The following is a 14,026-nucleotide window of genomic DNA, read 5'->3' on the forward strand; positions in this document are numbered from 1 at the left end:
GTTTTCTGTGCTGAAGCTATTTATCTGTCCTGGACAGAACAGTTTCTACAAACCCACTGATGACTGTATTTGCAGAATGGCTTTTGCCCTAGGTTTCTAAAAGTCAGTATTTTTTCTTTTTTTATTAATACATCACAGTAGAACTGACGATACTTTTAGAGCCAGAGGAACCTTTCAGATAAAGTGCAAATTTTTGTTTAAGGAATAAAATTGAAGGACAGGTCAGCTGAATGTCATGATCAAGGTCACATGTGCTGGGTGGGAAGATTGGACTGGAGTCCAGGTCTCCTACCAGCCAGCTGGATGCAGAGGGGAGAGAGGAGACGGTGTTAGCATGCTTACGAAGCAAGCAGGCCCAGGAATGCTGCAGCATTGGGAACAGGAGGAGGAGCAGGTGAGAGATGTGGATAGTAAGGCAGGACTGCATTTGTCAATAAAATTACAATGGCGTGTGAGGATTACAAAGGAAAACTCAGTGTGAGCAATATTTAAAAATATAAGTAGGCCCCAGCCAGCATGGCTCAGTGGTTGAGCGTAGACCTATAAACCAGGAGGTCAAGGTTGGATTCCTGGTTGGGGCACGTGCCCAGGTTGCAGGCTCGATCCCCATTGGGGGGCATGCAGGAGGTAACTGATCAATGATTCTCTCTCATCATTGATGTTTCTATCTCTCCCTCTCCCTTCCTCTCTGAAATCAATAAAAAAAAATAGATTTTTTTAAATGTAAGTACATCTGTTGTAAAGGAAATAAATTCAAAAAGCTGTGTTAGCAATAGAAGGGTATGGTTAGAATTCCACTGGAAACATCAGTTTGAATAATCTATATTCCTTAGGCCTGCCATTAAGATGGTCTGGCAGTAACGTCACCAGTATTCATGGGGATGGTTTCTAGGATGCCCTCCCACTGCCCAAGTTGTGATCGTCATCCATTGAAAATGAACTAGAGCTTCTAGGAAAGTAGCTGGAAGGACAAAGGAATGTGCTGCAAGGGGTTCCCACGCAAATTCAGTCAAAGGATTCCCTGGCTCAGTGACATAGCATCTCTACCAGAGCTTAGCTCATTCTGTCAGAGGAGCCTGAGTGAGGAGAAGTGGGCGGTGAGGGTGCGGGTGCAGGCGAGGTAGTCATGCGATGTTTGGGATGAGGACTGTTGGAGCTGGCGGAGAAAGCAGTAGGGAGGGAGGGGTAGAGACAGTGCATTGGAATGACTGCTCAAGGGAGTTTTCCTGTGAAGGTCAAAGGAGCGATTTTGTTAGACATGAGGAGGTCAAGCATACTTGTACTGCTACTATTATTTTACCTTAATCTTGTGAATCTGAGCTGCTTCTGTGATTAATTGGAAATTTTAAAAAATGTGTTTTATTTCTCAATTATACATACAGTTTATATCCAATGTCATTTTGTATTGGTTTCAGCACAGAGGTTAGGTAATCCTATGCTTTACAAAGTGTTCCCTCCGATATTTCCAGTGCCCACCTGGCACCATACAGAGTTATTGTAATATTATTGGCTATATTCCCAAGGCTGTAGTTTATACTCCCATGACTGTGTTGCAGCTACCAATTTGTACTGCTTAATCCCTTAATTGAAAGTGTTTAATAACGATGTCCTGGTTTGGGGTTTTTGTGTGTGTGTTTTCCAGTTTTAACTTCTAACTACAATGATTTCTCATAAGCTTTGGAGCACAGGGACAGAGTCTCATTATCATTTTACCGTCAGCAGTGTAAGTATAGTTTGGTCAGGGAATGTTTTTCAAAAAATGAGTGAAACATAAGCAGGAAAAAAAAAATAAACCTTGGCTATAAAGTATCCTTAAGATTCCTTCACTAGAACCACATCCTTGTTGTTGGTGTTCTTCGTTATCTACACGCATGGGGCTGAGATGTGTCCGTGTCAGACTGAGTTTGGGGATAGCCTAGTGGTTTTATATGGAGGCGTTGCCCTGTGTATGCGGCATGGGTGCAGTATTCCCTCCTCCAAAAGAGGGAGTTTCAGTTTGAAGGCAAGTTAAAGGAAATTGTGATTAAGAACAGAAATAAAAAGATCACAGCAATATACATTTGCAGGGAGACTACCAAATTGTTCTAGCAACAATTATGTAACTGTTCTTGGCTAATTTAAGGGGGGAAGTACTTTTTTTAAAACTACTATGAAGGCGTGTTTTAGTATCTGAAGTTTTGGATGTTTTTTTGTTCAAGCCAAGTTGGATGAAGAAGTAGTTTGTCCTTTGTATCTTAAACGGTTATTCCTTGGGCCGACAGCCTCGCTCTTCAGCTTTGGTTTAACCTGTTATATTTTTACAAACGGATTTCTTAGGGATCAATACGCAACGCAGAGTATCACTCTTAAACATTCTAAACCAGTTCGGCCTTTGCTGTAATGCCGGCTCTGTTTCTTAGAGAAATGCTTAAGGAGGGAGGAGGGGGTTAGGCAGAAAGAGACACAGTAAACAACTGGCAGCTGGAACTCCCAGCCTTGCTGTGTCCTTGATGGCTCCAGATCCTCAGAAGTAATCTTTCACGACCTTCATGTGCTCTTGGCAAACAGGAGCATCGCCCTTGGTAACTGGTAATAATTTTCCATTCCCACTTCTCTCTGTGTATACACAATCAGTGCCGAGAAGTTGCTGCAGTTCCTTAGGACAGTGGTCGGCAAAGTCATTAGTCAACAGAGCCAAATATCAACAGTACAACGATTGAAATTTCTTTAGAGAGCCAAATTTTTTAAACTTAAACTATATAGGTAAGTACATTCAACTTTAAATTCACGGTTTTCGTCTTCCGTTTTTCTTTGCTTCTTCTTTGTAGCCATCTCAAACAGGGCACCTAAAAAAATGTTTCATCCTATATAATAAAAGGGTAATATGCAAATTGACCCTAACAGCAGAACGACTGGGAATGACTGGTCACTATGACACACACTGACCACCAGGGGGCAGACGCTCAATGCGGGAGCTGCCTGGTCATCAGTGCGCTCCCACGGGGGGAGCTCTGCCCAGCCACAAGCCAGGCTGATGGCTGCCAGCACAGCGGTGGTGGCGGGAGCCTCTCCTGCCTCCTCAGCAGCGCTAAGGATGTCTGACTGCAGCTTAGGCCTGCTCCCCGCTGGCAAGTGGACATCCCCCGAGGGGTCCCAGATTGCGAGAGGGCACAGGCCGGGCTGAGGGACCCCCTGAGTGCACAAATTTTTGTGCACCGGGCCTCTAGTTTTATAATAATAAAGCCACCAACACAAAAGAATTACAATTCTTAAATTGATGACAAAAATACCTGTAGGATTTGCAGCTGAGAAACATACAGGTAACTTTATGCTTCGAGTAGGTACTTTTGTCACCCGCGCGCAATTTGCGGACACGACTAGCACTAACCACTGCACATGAGACTGCTGACTGACCGGCTCACTCAACTCGTGCATGAATCGCGCGCGCCTCCCCCGCGCTGCATATCCTATGGCCCGCCTGCACCGCGTCTCCCGTCACCCGACCGACCGACACCCCCCACTTCTTCTAACGCCACTTCTTCAAAATAGACTCACCCAAGCCGAAAACCGACTTCTGCGCATGGGCCACGAAGTTTCAATCGCCCACACGTGGTATTTTGTGGAAGAGCCACACTCAAGGGACCAAAGAGCCGCATGTGGCTCGAGAGCCGCAGTTTGCGGACCACTGCCTTAGGATCTTAACAAGTCAGGGTCCTTGCTTTCTAGCTGCACTGTAGCTAATCAGGGAAGAGTTTAAAGTTCTGGAAGCATATTGGAAAGTTAGAAATCTTAAAATGGGATCATGGGGTCCTATTATTTGGTGACAGGAGATTTGACTTTGGGTGGTGAGCACGTGGTGCAATATACAGATCCTGTAACATAGAAACCCACACCTGAAACCTGTATGTTCATATTGACCAACGTCACCCCAATCAATTTAATGGAAAACAATGCAGGCATTGTAGGCCATGGACCAGAAAGAAATTAGGCCAGTCCAAGATAAAATTAGACAAATAAATTTTTGAAATGAAAATTTAAAACAGTGACCCCAGTGTTACTACTAAATGTATTTAGATGATCATCAGATGTACGAATAGTAAATATTTCAGGTAATACTGTGATGCTTTTATCCCAAGAGTAAATGCAACCTTTTCTTAAAATAGGCATTTAAGAACAAAACTATATGCATTTGACGATGACATTGTACATTCGATGTGTTTTTCCAATGAGAAAGAAAATGTTGAAATTGACAGTGGTGCTATACTGAAAATTACAAGTTGAATCATTGACTTACTACTTAGATGCACATGTTTGAGAGAGCATTCGTGTCCTCAGGCTCACCATGGGAGAGACCCTGTATCAAATACTGAAACAGGTCAATTTGAAAATGTTGATACTGTTTTTAATCAATGATAAGCCATAGATTTTGCTAGTATATATTAAATCCTTTGAAAGTAGTTATATACAATGTTACTTGCAACATATATAACAGACATGGCATTACTGTCCAGAATATATCAAAGAATTCAATAAGTAAGAGACATAAACTAATGGGAAAGTGGTAATTCACTCAGAAGAGATGGAAAAAAACCCCCAATCATCATATTTTTTTAAATAATGCCAACCTTCACCAGTGACCAGGGAAATTAGTACTAAAGCAGTGATTTTTATTTCTACCTAAGATACTGACAAAAGTTAAGATTTATTTAATGTTTATAGGACATCCGGCAGGTGCAGAATCTTTGTGGCGTGTAATTGACACAGCCTTTTTGAACTTCTACATTTTACGGAATTATTTACCATCAGCAGGCCTCCATGTCCATGCATATAACTTATTTAACGGAAAAAAAAAATAGAGGATCTGTGGATTTTGAAGTACATTTAGAGAAAAATAAGCTGTGAAATGAAGAAATAGCCTTTAAAACGATGTCTTTGAATGCGTATCAGCCAATAAAGTAGTGGTCCCGGTCAAAAAGATAATCCGTTCCTACTAACTGTACTTTTTCGTTTTAAATTTCATTTTGTTTTCCTTCTTTCAGTTTTGACAGCTAGAGTCATGGGTTAGCAAATACATTTTCTTTGAAACACCCCCTCCTCTGGAATGGTCATTAAGGGCCATTCATACACAGTTGTGCAAATGGAGTCAAATTGCTTTTCCAATTCCTTATATTAGCTCCACTAATGGATTGGAAATTTTGAAATTTTGATCCGAGGAGGAGCTGCAGTCAGCTTTGGAGCACTTTGGAAGCCGGGAAGTCAGTGCCTAGAGAGAAATGCTTAAAGGGAGGGAGGGGCAGGGTCTGAGAGAGTGGACAGCTTGCTGAGGGCCCTCCCAGGCCCCTCCCAGGACCCTCAGCCCAGCCGCTGTAGCAGTTCTCTGAGGAAGTGCACTCCGTCACCCTCCAGCCATTAGTAAGGCAGAGTTCATCTGTGTGGGCCAGTCCCATTCTGGGGATCAGAAATGTTACAGGAAATTGAGAGCCTAGGAAGGAGCCACATTAGCGTTGGTGAGTCTGCAAGTCATGCCGTATTTGGGCTAAACGAGAACATTTTTTTTTAATTAAATCTTTATTGTTCAGATTATTACAGATGTTCCTCTTTTTCCCCCCCATAGATACCCTCCACCCGGTTCCCACCCCACCCTCTGCCCTTACCCCCCCACAACTGTCCTCATCCATAGGTGTACGATTTTTGTCCAGTCTTTCCCTGCACCCCTTACACTCCTTTCCCCCAGAGAATTGTCAGTCCACTCCCTTTCTATGCCCCTGATTCTATTATAGTCACCAGTTTATTCTGTTCATCAGTTTTTTTATTCATTTAATTTTTAGATTCACTTGTGGATAGATATGTGTTTGCTGTTCATAAAAACATTATGAACTTTAATGAGAACACTTTCAAGGGGAACGGACACAGCTTTGAGTATGGGAAGGTCTGTCATTTAGATTTTCTGCTTATGGATACAGGTGGGAAACATCGAAGCCATAGCCAGAAGCCACCAAGAGGCTAATTTCAGCACACAATAGTCCCGTAATCATTCTTAGAACAATCCAACCCTGGAATGAGCTGCTCTCCCAAACTGTGGCTCCGGCTGCTGCGGAAATGCCTAGACAACAGTCGGTAGCCCTCTCCGAAAGGAGGTTGGTTTGATCAGAAAATCCCTTTATTTTTTTGCTTATGAAACACGTTTTCTTTTTAACTTTATCTTTATTGTTGGGTCAGGTAATCTTAAAAATCTTTTACAACATTACCCTCTGATTCTAGTGCTTCTTAAGACAATGAAATTATATGTTCTAGGACTAAGCCCTGGAACAGTGCACCCCTTTCAAAAGCCAAATAGGGGCGGAAATACACAGACAAGTCACATCTTCTTCTGCTATAGCTGAGATAGACGAGAACGTCCAAACACTTTAGCACAAATGGAGGAAGAGCAGATGAGAAACTGCAAGCAGGCAATCCAGACGCTGAGGAAACTGGGTCACTCAGTTCCGGCTCTCGTCCCCGTGCTCATCTCCCTGCCGCGCCGGGATATTTACCGCGGCTCCGAAGGGATGGCAGTCTCTCTGGCAGTTGCCCGGGCCTCTCATTACATGTAGGGAGCAGTGAGTCCTTGGGCACAGGAATCTGTACTTTCAGAAACTGGAAAAGGAGTGTGTGGGGTGGACACAGCTTTTTTTTATTTTTATTTTTATTTTTATTTTTTTTTCATTTTGGAGCGCTAACTAGGTGGTTACCGTTTATCTATCAACAACATTAACTGTCTCTGGAAATGGAATGACCTGGAGAACAATACTTCTGTCTGAACTCTGTAGTTGGGAGAGAGACGAGAAACCAATCAGTACTATGGGAGCAAGACCCCCAGGGGCAAGCCTGACAGGTTTTGTGTTCTGTGTGGGAACCCCGGGCCTGAAATGCGGGGAGAGGCGACCCTGTCTCCCTTCCCCACCCTCTCGCCCGCAGTGCTCACCTCTCCTCTGAATAAAGTGGGACAAATATTTGAAGAATGTGGGTTTGCAGGGGAGTCCAAATACTAGCCTGTGTCTCTGTCAGGCCCTGTGTTTGCCAGGTGCTTCATATAACTCTCTTTCTTTTTAATTTGTCTACAGTGTCCATGGAAAACATTGGAGAACAAGGTAAAATATGCTGTTGTTTCAGATGTAAAATTTTAAAAATCATTTGAAAGAAGCAAATTGAATTCACTTAGCTTTGGTTGGGATAAATAAACTGTTCTTTAAGGACGTGGAGATAAGATGGGGTCAAAGATATCCATTCTCGTAGTCCCTAGACTGAATCCTGCCCCACACGGCAGGGAACTCTGCCGGCGATGCCTGTAACTGTGCCAGCTGCTCATGGCTTCCACATACGGGAACACCAGCAACTTCCTGTTCTACCCCGTACCCATCTCCTGCATAATTCATGGAAAATATCTTTGGCTGTAGTTATGTCTCACTGATTTATGCCTTAATGGATGATTTAACTTTTTAATGATTCTATGAGTATCATCATTCTTTTAAAAAGTTAAAATTGCTACTGTTTTAAAATACCAGATAGGCTATCTTTTAAATCAGCATATTTTATTCATCTGTATCTACAGAATTGTTATCTATAGGGTGTCCCAAAAATGTATACACACACTTTGAATCAATATAAAGGCAGTGTTTATGAAAATACATTTCATTGTCAAAATTGAGCTCTCAGCTGTTAAAGTGTGTATACATTCTGGGGGACACCCTGTATGTATATTCCAGAATTAATCATTATCCCTGTATACAAAAACCAATATTTTCTATTTGCATAGCACGTCAAGAATAAAACACAACACAGAGTGTGTTCACATATTTTACCTGAAACAAGTGTCAGAATGCTTTTCCTAACGGTCGTCCGGTGTGGTAAACAAGACACTTGACCTTCCACTGGAAGACACCACTCTTTATCCAGGTGGTTCTCTGCTTAGATGTGTTGTCATTAACACAGCGAGGGCCGCCGGATTTGACTGGAGCTGAGCAAGCGATTAAACAGCTTTTCACATGGGAGCGGCTTTTGCGATTCTTTGTCCATGAAGCAGAGATCTTAGAGCCTGAACGTTCTGACAGTTGTTTAATGCTGTGCTTCTGATTTAGAGTTGCAGGCATAAGTGCTCACTTTACCAGTTTAGGAAACGTGGCTGTGAGCCATTTTTGACAATAGACGGGCCTACCTACAGGTGGGAGGGCACTAATCATGGTCACATCTAATTATGCATTATTAGGGATTTTTTAAAAACCCTTGGCTTTAGGTATAAAAATTCATTCATTGAGTTGTGCCTATTCCAGTATGCTATAAATGAACTTATTTACAATTATAAAAATTAATAATAAAAATTCAAAATAAAATGAACTTATTATATTTGGCAATTTTGGCGTTTTAGAATAAGCAGATTGTTTTGAATACCAACTCACATATTACAGTAATAATTATGTTTCTCTCACTTTAGTTGTGTGCCTGATTGCTTATCATCTCCTTTTTGCAATGTTTGTCTGGTCGTATTGGAAAACCATCTTTACATTGCCAATGAACCCTTCAAAAGAAGTAAGTAAAAATATTAGTAAAGTCATCCTAAAGTTGGAAATCAATAATTCTGATGTCTGAAGAGTTAATTTTATGTCTTTTTATTAATATTGCAAACTTATTGAGTGTGATAGTTTTTTAATATTAATGTATCTATTAGTAAATACTTGAATTTTCACTTGGTAAATATTAGTTTTGCACTGGATGAGTATTATATTTCCAATGTTAAATCTGTCGTGTGTTCTACTTTTAGGGTTAGATATCGGGATGGATGGATAGATAAAATACATTAGATAGATAGATAGATAGATAGATAGATAGATAGATAGAAAGGAAAGTAGACATGCTTCAATTAAAATTATCCTATTAGTGGTGTGTTAGTTGGCTGTGAGCCACCAAACAGCAAAGTAATTATTTACCTATTCTCTATATTCAAAGTCTATAGCTGGGCTACACCCGCCAGGTCTCCAGGCTGCTTCTGTGTTGTTGCTCTGACATGTGTAGCCTCCATTCCCAAGGTCACCTCTTAGCCTAATATGGCTGCTTGGTTCCAGCCGTCATGTCTGCATTCCAGTCAACAGGCCAGAAAAAGTAGGAAAGAGAAGCAGAAGGAATGTCCTTCCCTTTAAGGACTCTTTTTGGAAGTTGCTGATGCTGTTTCCACTTACATTTAGAACTTAGTTCTATGGCCATAATCTGTTTGCACAGAAGACTGGGGCGTAGTCTTTATTCTTGATGGCCGTGTTAGCCATGTTAGAAGAAGGATGGATATTAGGGGTCAGTTTCATCCACAGAAGCTTTTAAGTAAAGTGATATGATCTGATATGCATTTCGCAAAGATCATCTGGCTGTTTGTTTCTGGGTCTTTAATCTTGGTTAGTTAGATATTCTTGGAATAAAGGGCTGTGTCTTACTCATTTTTATATATTTGGCACTTAGTCCAGTACATGTTCGTTGAATAGAAATAAACTTTTTCCCCAGTAATAATAGTGTTTTAGTAGGCTAACTTAAAAAAAAAAAAATGGAAAAGGCCCTGGCCAGTTTGGGTCAGTGGATAGAGCGTCGGCCTGCAGACCAAAGGGTCCTGGGTTCAGTTCTGGCCAAGGGCACGTACCTCAGTTGCAGGCTCCTCCTGGGCCAGGCCCTGGTCGGGACTCATGCAGGAGGCAACCAATCGATGTGTTTCTCTCACATCAATGTTTCTCTTTGTCTTTCTCTCTCTCTTCCACTCTCCCTAAAAATCTATGGAAAAATATCCTTGGGTGAGGATTAACAAAAAAAGTTTTAAAAAGTTAAAGTCTGGGCATCACTACAGATTGTTTCCTAAAGTGACCTGTTTGAAAAGCAGCTATGGTAAACAAAACAAAACCCAAAAAAAAGCCCAGTAAATATGCTATATGTCCTAGGAAAGGATATTAAAAACAAAACACAGTACTTGCAAAGAAGTAATGGTATGCTTGGCCTAGAACAGCCGTGGGCAAACTACGGCCTGCCGGCCCGTTTGAAATGAATAAAACTAAAAAAAAAAAAAGACCGTACCCTTTTATGTAATGATGTTTACTTTGAATTTATATTAATTCACACAAACACTCCATCCATGCTTTTGTTCCGGCCCTCCGGTCCAGTTTAAGAACCCATTGTGGCCCTCGAGTCAAAAAGTTTGCCCACCCCTGGCCTAGAATGTATTAGATATAGCCCCTTTTCCTTCTACTACCTACTTTTTTCCTCCTACCCCCATCCTGGCCTTACTTGTAGGTTTGAAGGGAAATTGTGATGTCCATTGTAGGTGATCTCATCCACTGTACTGATGATTATAACCTTACCCATGACCTCTGTTGAAAATTTCCAAATGTATTTTTACTTCTGACCTCTCCTGTGAATTTCAGACACAACCTCCCTGCCAAACGTAGCTTCTTGATCATTCCACTGACACCTTAAACCTAACACATCAAAAACTGAATTCACTACCCTCTCCTTCCCCAAACTGTGACTCATCCATTTCTTAGGCTGCTTAATGCCCCTGACCTCCACCTCGTCATTCAGGCCAGACGCTTGGCAGCCGTGCTCCGTCCTCTGGCTTCCTCGCCCCTCTGCCAGCATCCAAAGTCTGCTGATGTTTTCACCTCCCCATATATTTTTTTTAGTTACAACCCCTTCTTTCTTTTTGAATCATTGACTTAATTCAGAGTCTCCATCCTCTCTTTTGTCAGAGACACTGCAGTCTTCTATATGATGTCACTGTTTTCAGCTTTGCCGACGTTCCCTTCCCAGAACCCTGCAAACATTCATGCTCCATCCTGAAGCTGGAGCGACCCATCCAAAAAGCAAATGGAGTACTTCCCTCCCCTGCTTGTATCTTCTCATGCCTCCCCTTACGGTGAAGGCCCGCCGCCCGAGTCGGACAACAGGGACTCTTGTCTAAATTTCTGACTTCACACTTTATACACCAGTAGTTCTTCATTACGCGTAGTTTCCTGTGTACACCGGGCCATTATTTTCTTTCTGGTTTATTCTTATCTCCTTTCTCATCCAGATCATTCTGTTTTTATTTGTACTGGCACCTCCTTCTTGGCCGCCTTCGGTGGTTCCTCATCATCTCCTGAGCCTCTAGCAGTGGTTCTCAACCTTCCTAATGCCACGGCCCTTTAATACAGTTCCTCATGTTGTGGTGACCCCCAACCATAAAACTATTTTCGTTGCTACTTCATCACTGTAATTTTGCTACTGTTATGAATCATAATGTAAATATCTGATATGCTATATGTGTTTTCCGATGGTCACGACCCACAGGTTGAGAACCGCTGCTCTGAAGCATTGTATTATCTCAGAGCTCAGCCTCTGGGTCTCTCTTATTTATCTACATTATGGCTTTATCGCCTCATGCATTGCTATCGCTTTCAGGTTAATATCATCAGTCCGGTCCTCTCTTCTAACCCCAGGCTCGTTTACAGCTGCCTATTTGGCATCTAGTTGTGAAGACAGACTTCGGGTCCCGCCCCCCTCCCCAACCCGCCGATTGCTGACGTCTCCCTGTCTCTGCAGCGGCCGCTCCCTTCGTCCAGTTGTTCAGACCCACACGCAGTCGCTCAGCACGTGCAGTAAGCCGGGCCCTCAGAGCTCTCGGCGTGAGCTGTGTCCCCTCACTTCCTCCCTCCGGCCCAGGCCACTGCCTCTCCCACTCGTGTGTTGCGGTACCCGGTCAGCAGGTTTCCTTGCTTTCGTACTTGTCCGCTTCTGTATGTTTTCAGCGCAGTAACCAGTCATTCTTTCAAAAACAAGGCAGATCCTGTCATCTTCTTCTTCTCAGGACTTTCCTATGACATCTGAGCCCCTCAGAGTGAAAACCTAGTTTCCTGCTGGAGCCCGGGAGGCTGCCCATGGCCGGGCCCACACTGCATATCTGACCCACTCTTCTGTGTTGTTTTTTTAATTATTGTTTTTAATTTTTAAATCTTTACTGTTGAAAGTATTACATATGTCCCCTTTTCCCCCCATCAGTCCCCTCCAGCCCCCCTTTCCTCCCCCCCAGGCCCTCGCCCTCCCCCCCCCCCGAGTGCGTCCATGGGTCATGCATGTGTGCACACAGTGACGCACTCTTCCTGAGTGCCCCTCAGCCTCCTGGCCTCCTGCTGACCCATCCACGTGCTGAGCGCGTTCCCCCTTCAGGAGCCGCGACACCTGCTGCTTCTCCTTGACCTGAGCACTCTTCTCCTGTGTGACCCTCCCTTTCTTCTCTCTGTGTCTCTGTCCAAGTGGCACCTCATCTGTGAGGTTTTCCAAGACCACTCTGTATGAAATAGCAAAACCCTCCTACCCCGGTGTTCCCTATAACCTGGACCTTACTCTGTTCTTCTCCGTAGCGTAACATTCTGTAACACATCCCACATTCATTTTTCTAACACCCCTAGGACACAAGCTCTGAGAGGCATCCACTTTATCTGTTTTGTTCACTAATCCATCGCCAGTAGGGAAGCAGTGTCTCAGCCATAAAAGGGACTCGATAAATATTTATCAAGTCATTGGAAGTAGAGAAGGAGTGTGTGCAGATGTAAGTCTCTGCTTCTAGCTTTGGCAGGAAGTTGAAATGACTTCTGATTTCTCCCTCGAATTATGTGGAAGGTTATCGGCTAAGAATGATGAGAGAGTTGGGTTGACTGAGGTTTGTAAGAACAGAGAAGGTTTGAAATAGTGAATGAATACAGTGGGGAAATGGAGTGATACAAAATGCAGAAGAAATAACAGTTTCAATGGGATCGACACAGTGAAGTTACAGCTGTACCAGGCTTTGTCAGATGATTTTTCCACAAAACACATATTTACCTTATTTGTTTCATTTAACTGTGTGAGATAGATAGTATTTATTACCATTGTAAAGATTTAGCAACAGGCTCTGAACATTGTAATATGTTTTCCCAATATACAAGTAATATAACCATACTAAATTACATTTAGAAAATAAAAGGAAAAAAATTCCATTCCACTAACTCAGTTTACATTCTTAATTTCTTTCTAGTTAATTTTTTTTCACACCATAGTCCATCATTGGCTCATTTTTAACTACAGCCTAATATTCTCACTGAAACATTGAAATGTACTCAGTCACATCCTAACTTAGATTTTCAGGTTGACCCCAACTGATCATATTGTAAATAATGTTGGTAACATGTCCGCACATAGACCATTAACCATTTTTGAATCATTTCCTTAATATAAATTCTCAGGTAGAATCACTAGACGGAGGAAATTTAAGTCACTTGCCAGATTGTTTCCTAAAAGGATTGTAGACATTTACATAAAGTGCTTCTAGTTTTATGAGCCCCTTGGTGTTGCATGTTGTTATTAAGAAAACTGTTGCCACCTTCACTGTTGTAATTTGCACATTTTAGGTACTTGTGAGATTATATGTTTGTTTTTGTTCTAAGTGAAAAACAACTAGCAAAAAGAAAATACACTTGTGAGTTTTGTTTATTTGTTTCTATTTAATTAATTTATTTATAAATATATATTTTTATTGATTTCAGAGAGGGAGAGAGAGGGAGAGAGAGACAGAAGCATCAATGATTGATCAGCTGCCTTCTGCGCACCCCACACTGGAGATCGAGCCCACAACCTGGGCATGTGCCCTGACTGGGAATCGAACCGTGACCTCCTGGTTCATAGGTTGAGGCTCAACCACTGAGCCACGCTGGCTGGGCTGTTTATTTGTTTTTAGAGTCTAGTTTTTTCTTTAATTGGTATGTCCTTTTAAAATTATACTTTCCTTTGATGTGAAACTGCATTTGAGCCCTGATCTTGGTTTCTAATACCATTCTTCAGTGGAAGGAAGGAGGGCTCCCTGGAGAAATAGCTGGTCCTAGAACTAGAACAGGAAATATTCAAGGTGAGCCAGGAGCATCTTATGGTACCAGAAAGTGAGGATGTTCAAGCAGACTTTTAAAACCATGTTTTGTTTTGTTTTAATTATCTTATTGGAGCCCAAAGAAATACTTATTTTTCTCAGATA

At 42.2% G+C, this 14,026-nt stretch overlaps 1 protein-coding gene across 1 annotated transcript in view; it reads left to right on the top strand.

Moving 5' to 3' along the window:
* Positions 1-14,026, top strand: part of ZDHHC2 (zinc finger DHHC-type palmitoyltransferase 2) — a 61,592-nt gene that overhangs the window by 17,041 nt on the left and 30,525 nt on the right. Inside the window, exons 2-3 of the mRNA XM_059685562.1 lie at positions 7,083-7,109; positions 8,450-8,544. Of these exons, the coding sequence (XP_059541545.1) occupies positions 7,083-7,109; positions 8,450-8,544 (122 nt within the window). The remainder of the gene's footprint in view (positions 1-7,082; positions 7,110-8,449; positions 8,545-14,026) is intronic.

The sequence above is a fragment of the Myotis daubentonii genome, chromosome 2 (genome assembly GCF_963259705.1).
Source record: "Myotis daubentonii chromosome 2, mMyoDau2.1, whole genome shotgun sequence".
Lineage (NCBI taxonomy): Eukaryota > Metazoa > Chordata > Mammalia > Chiroptera > Vespertilionidae > Myotis > Myotis daubentonii.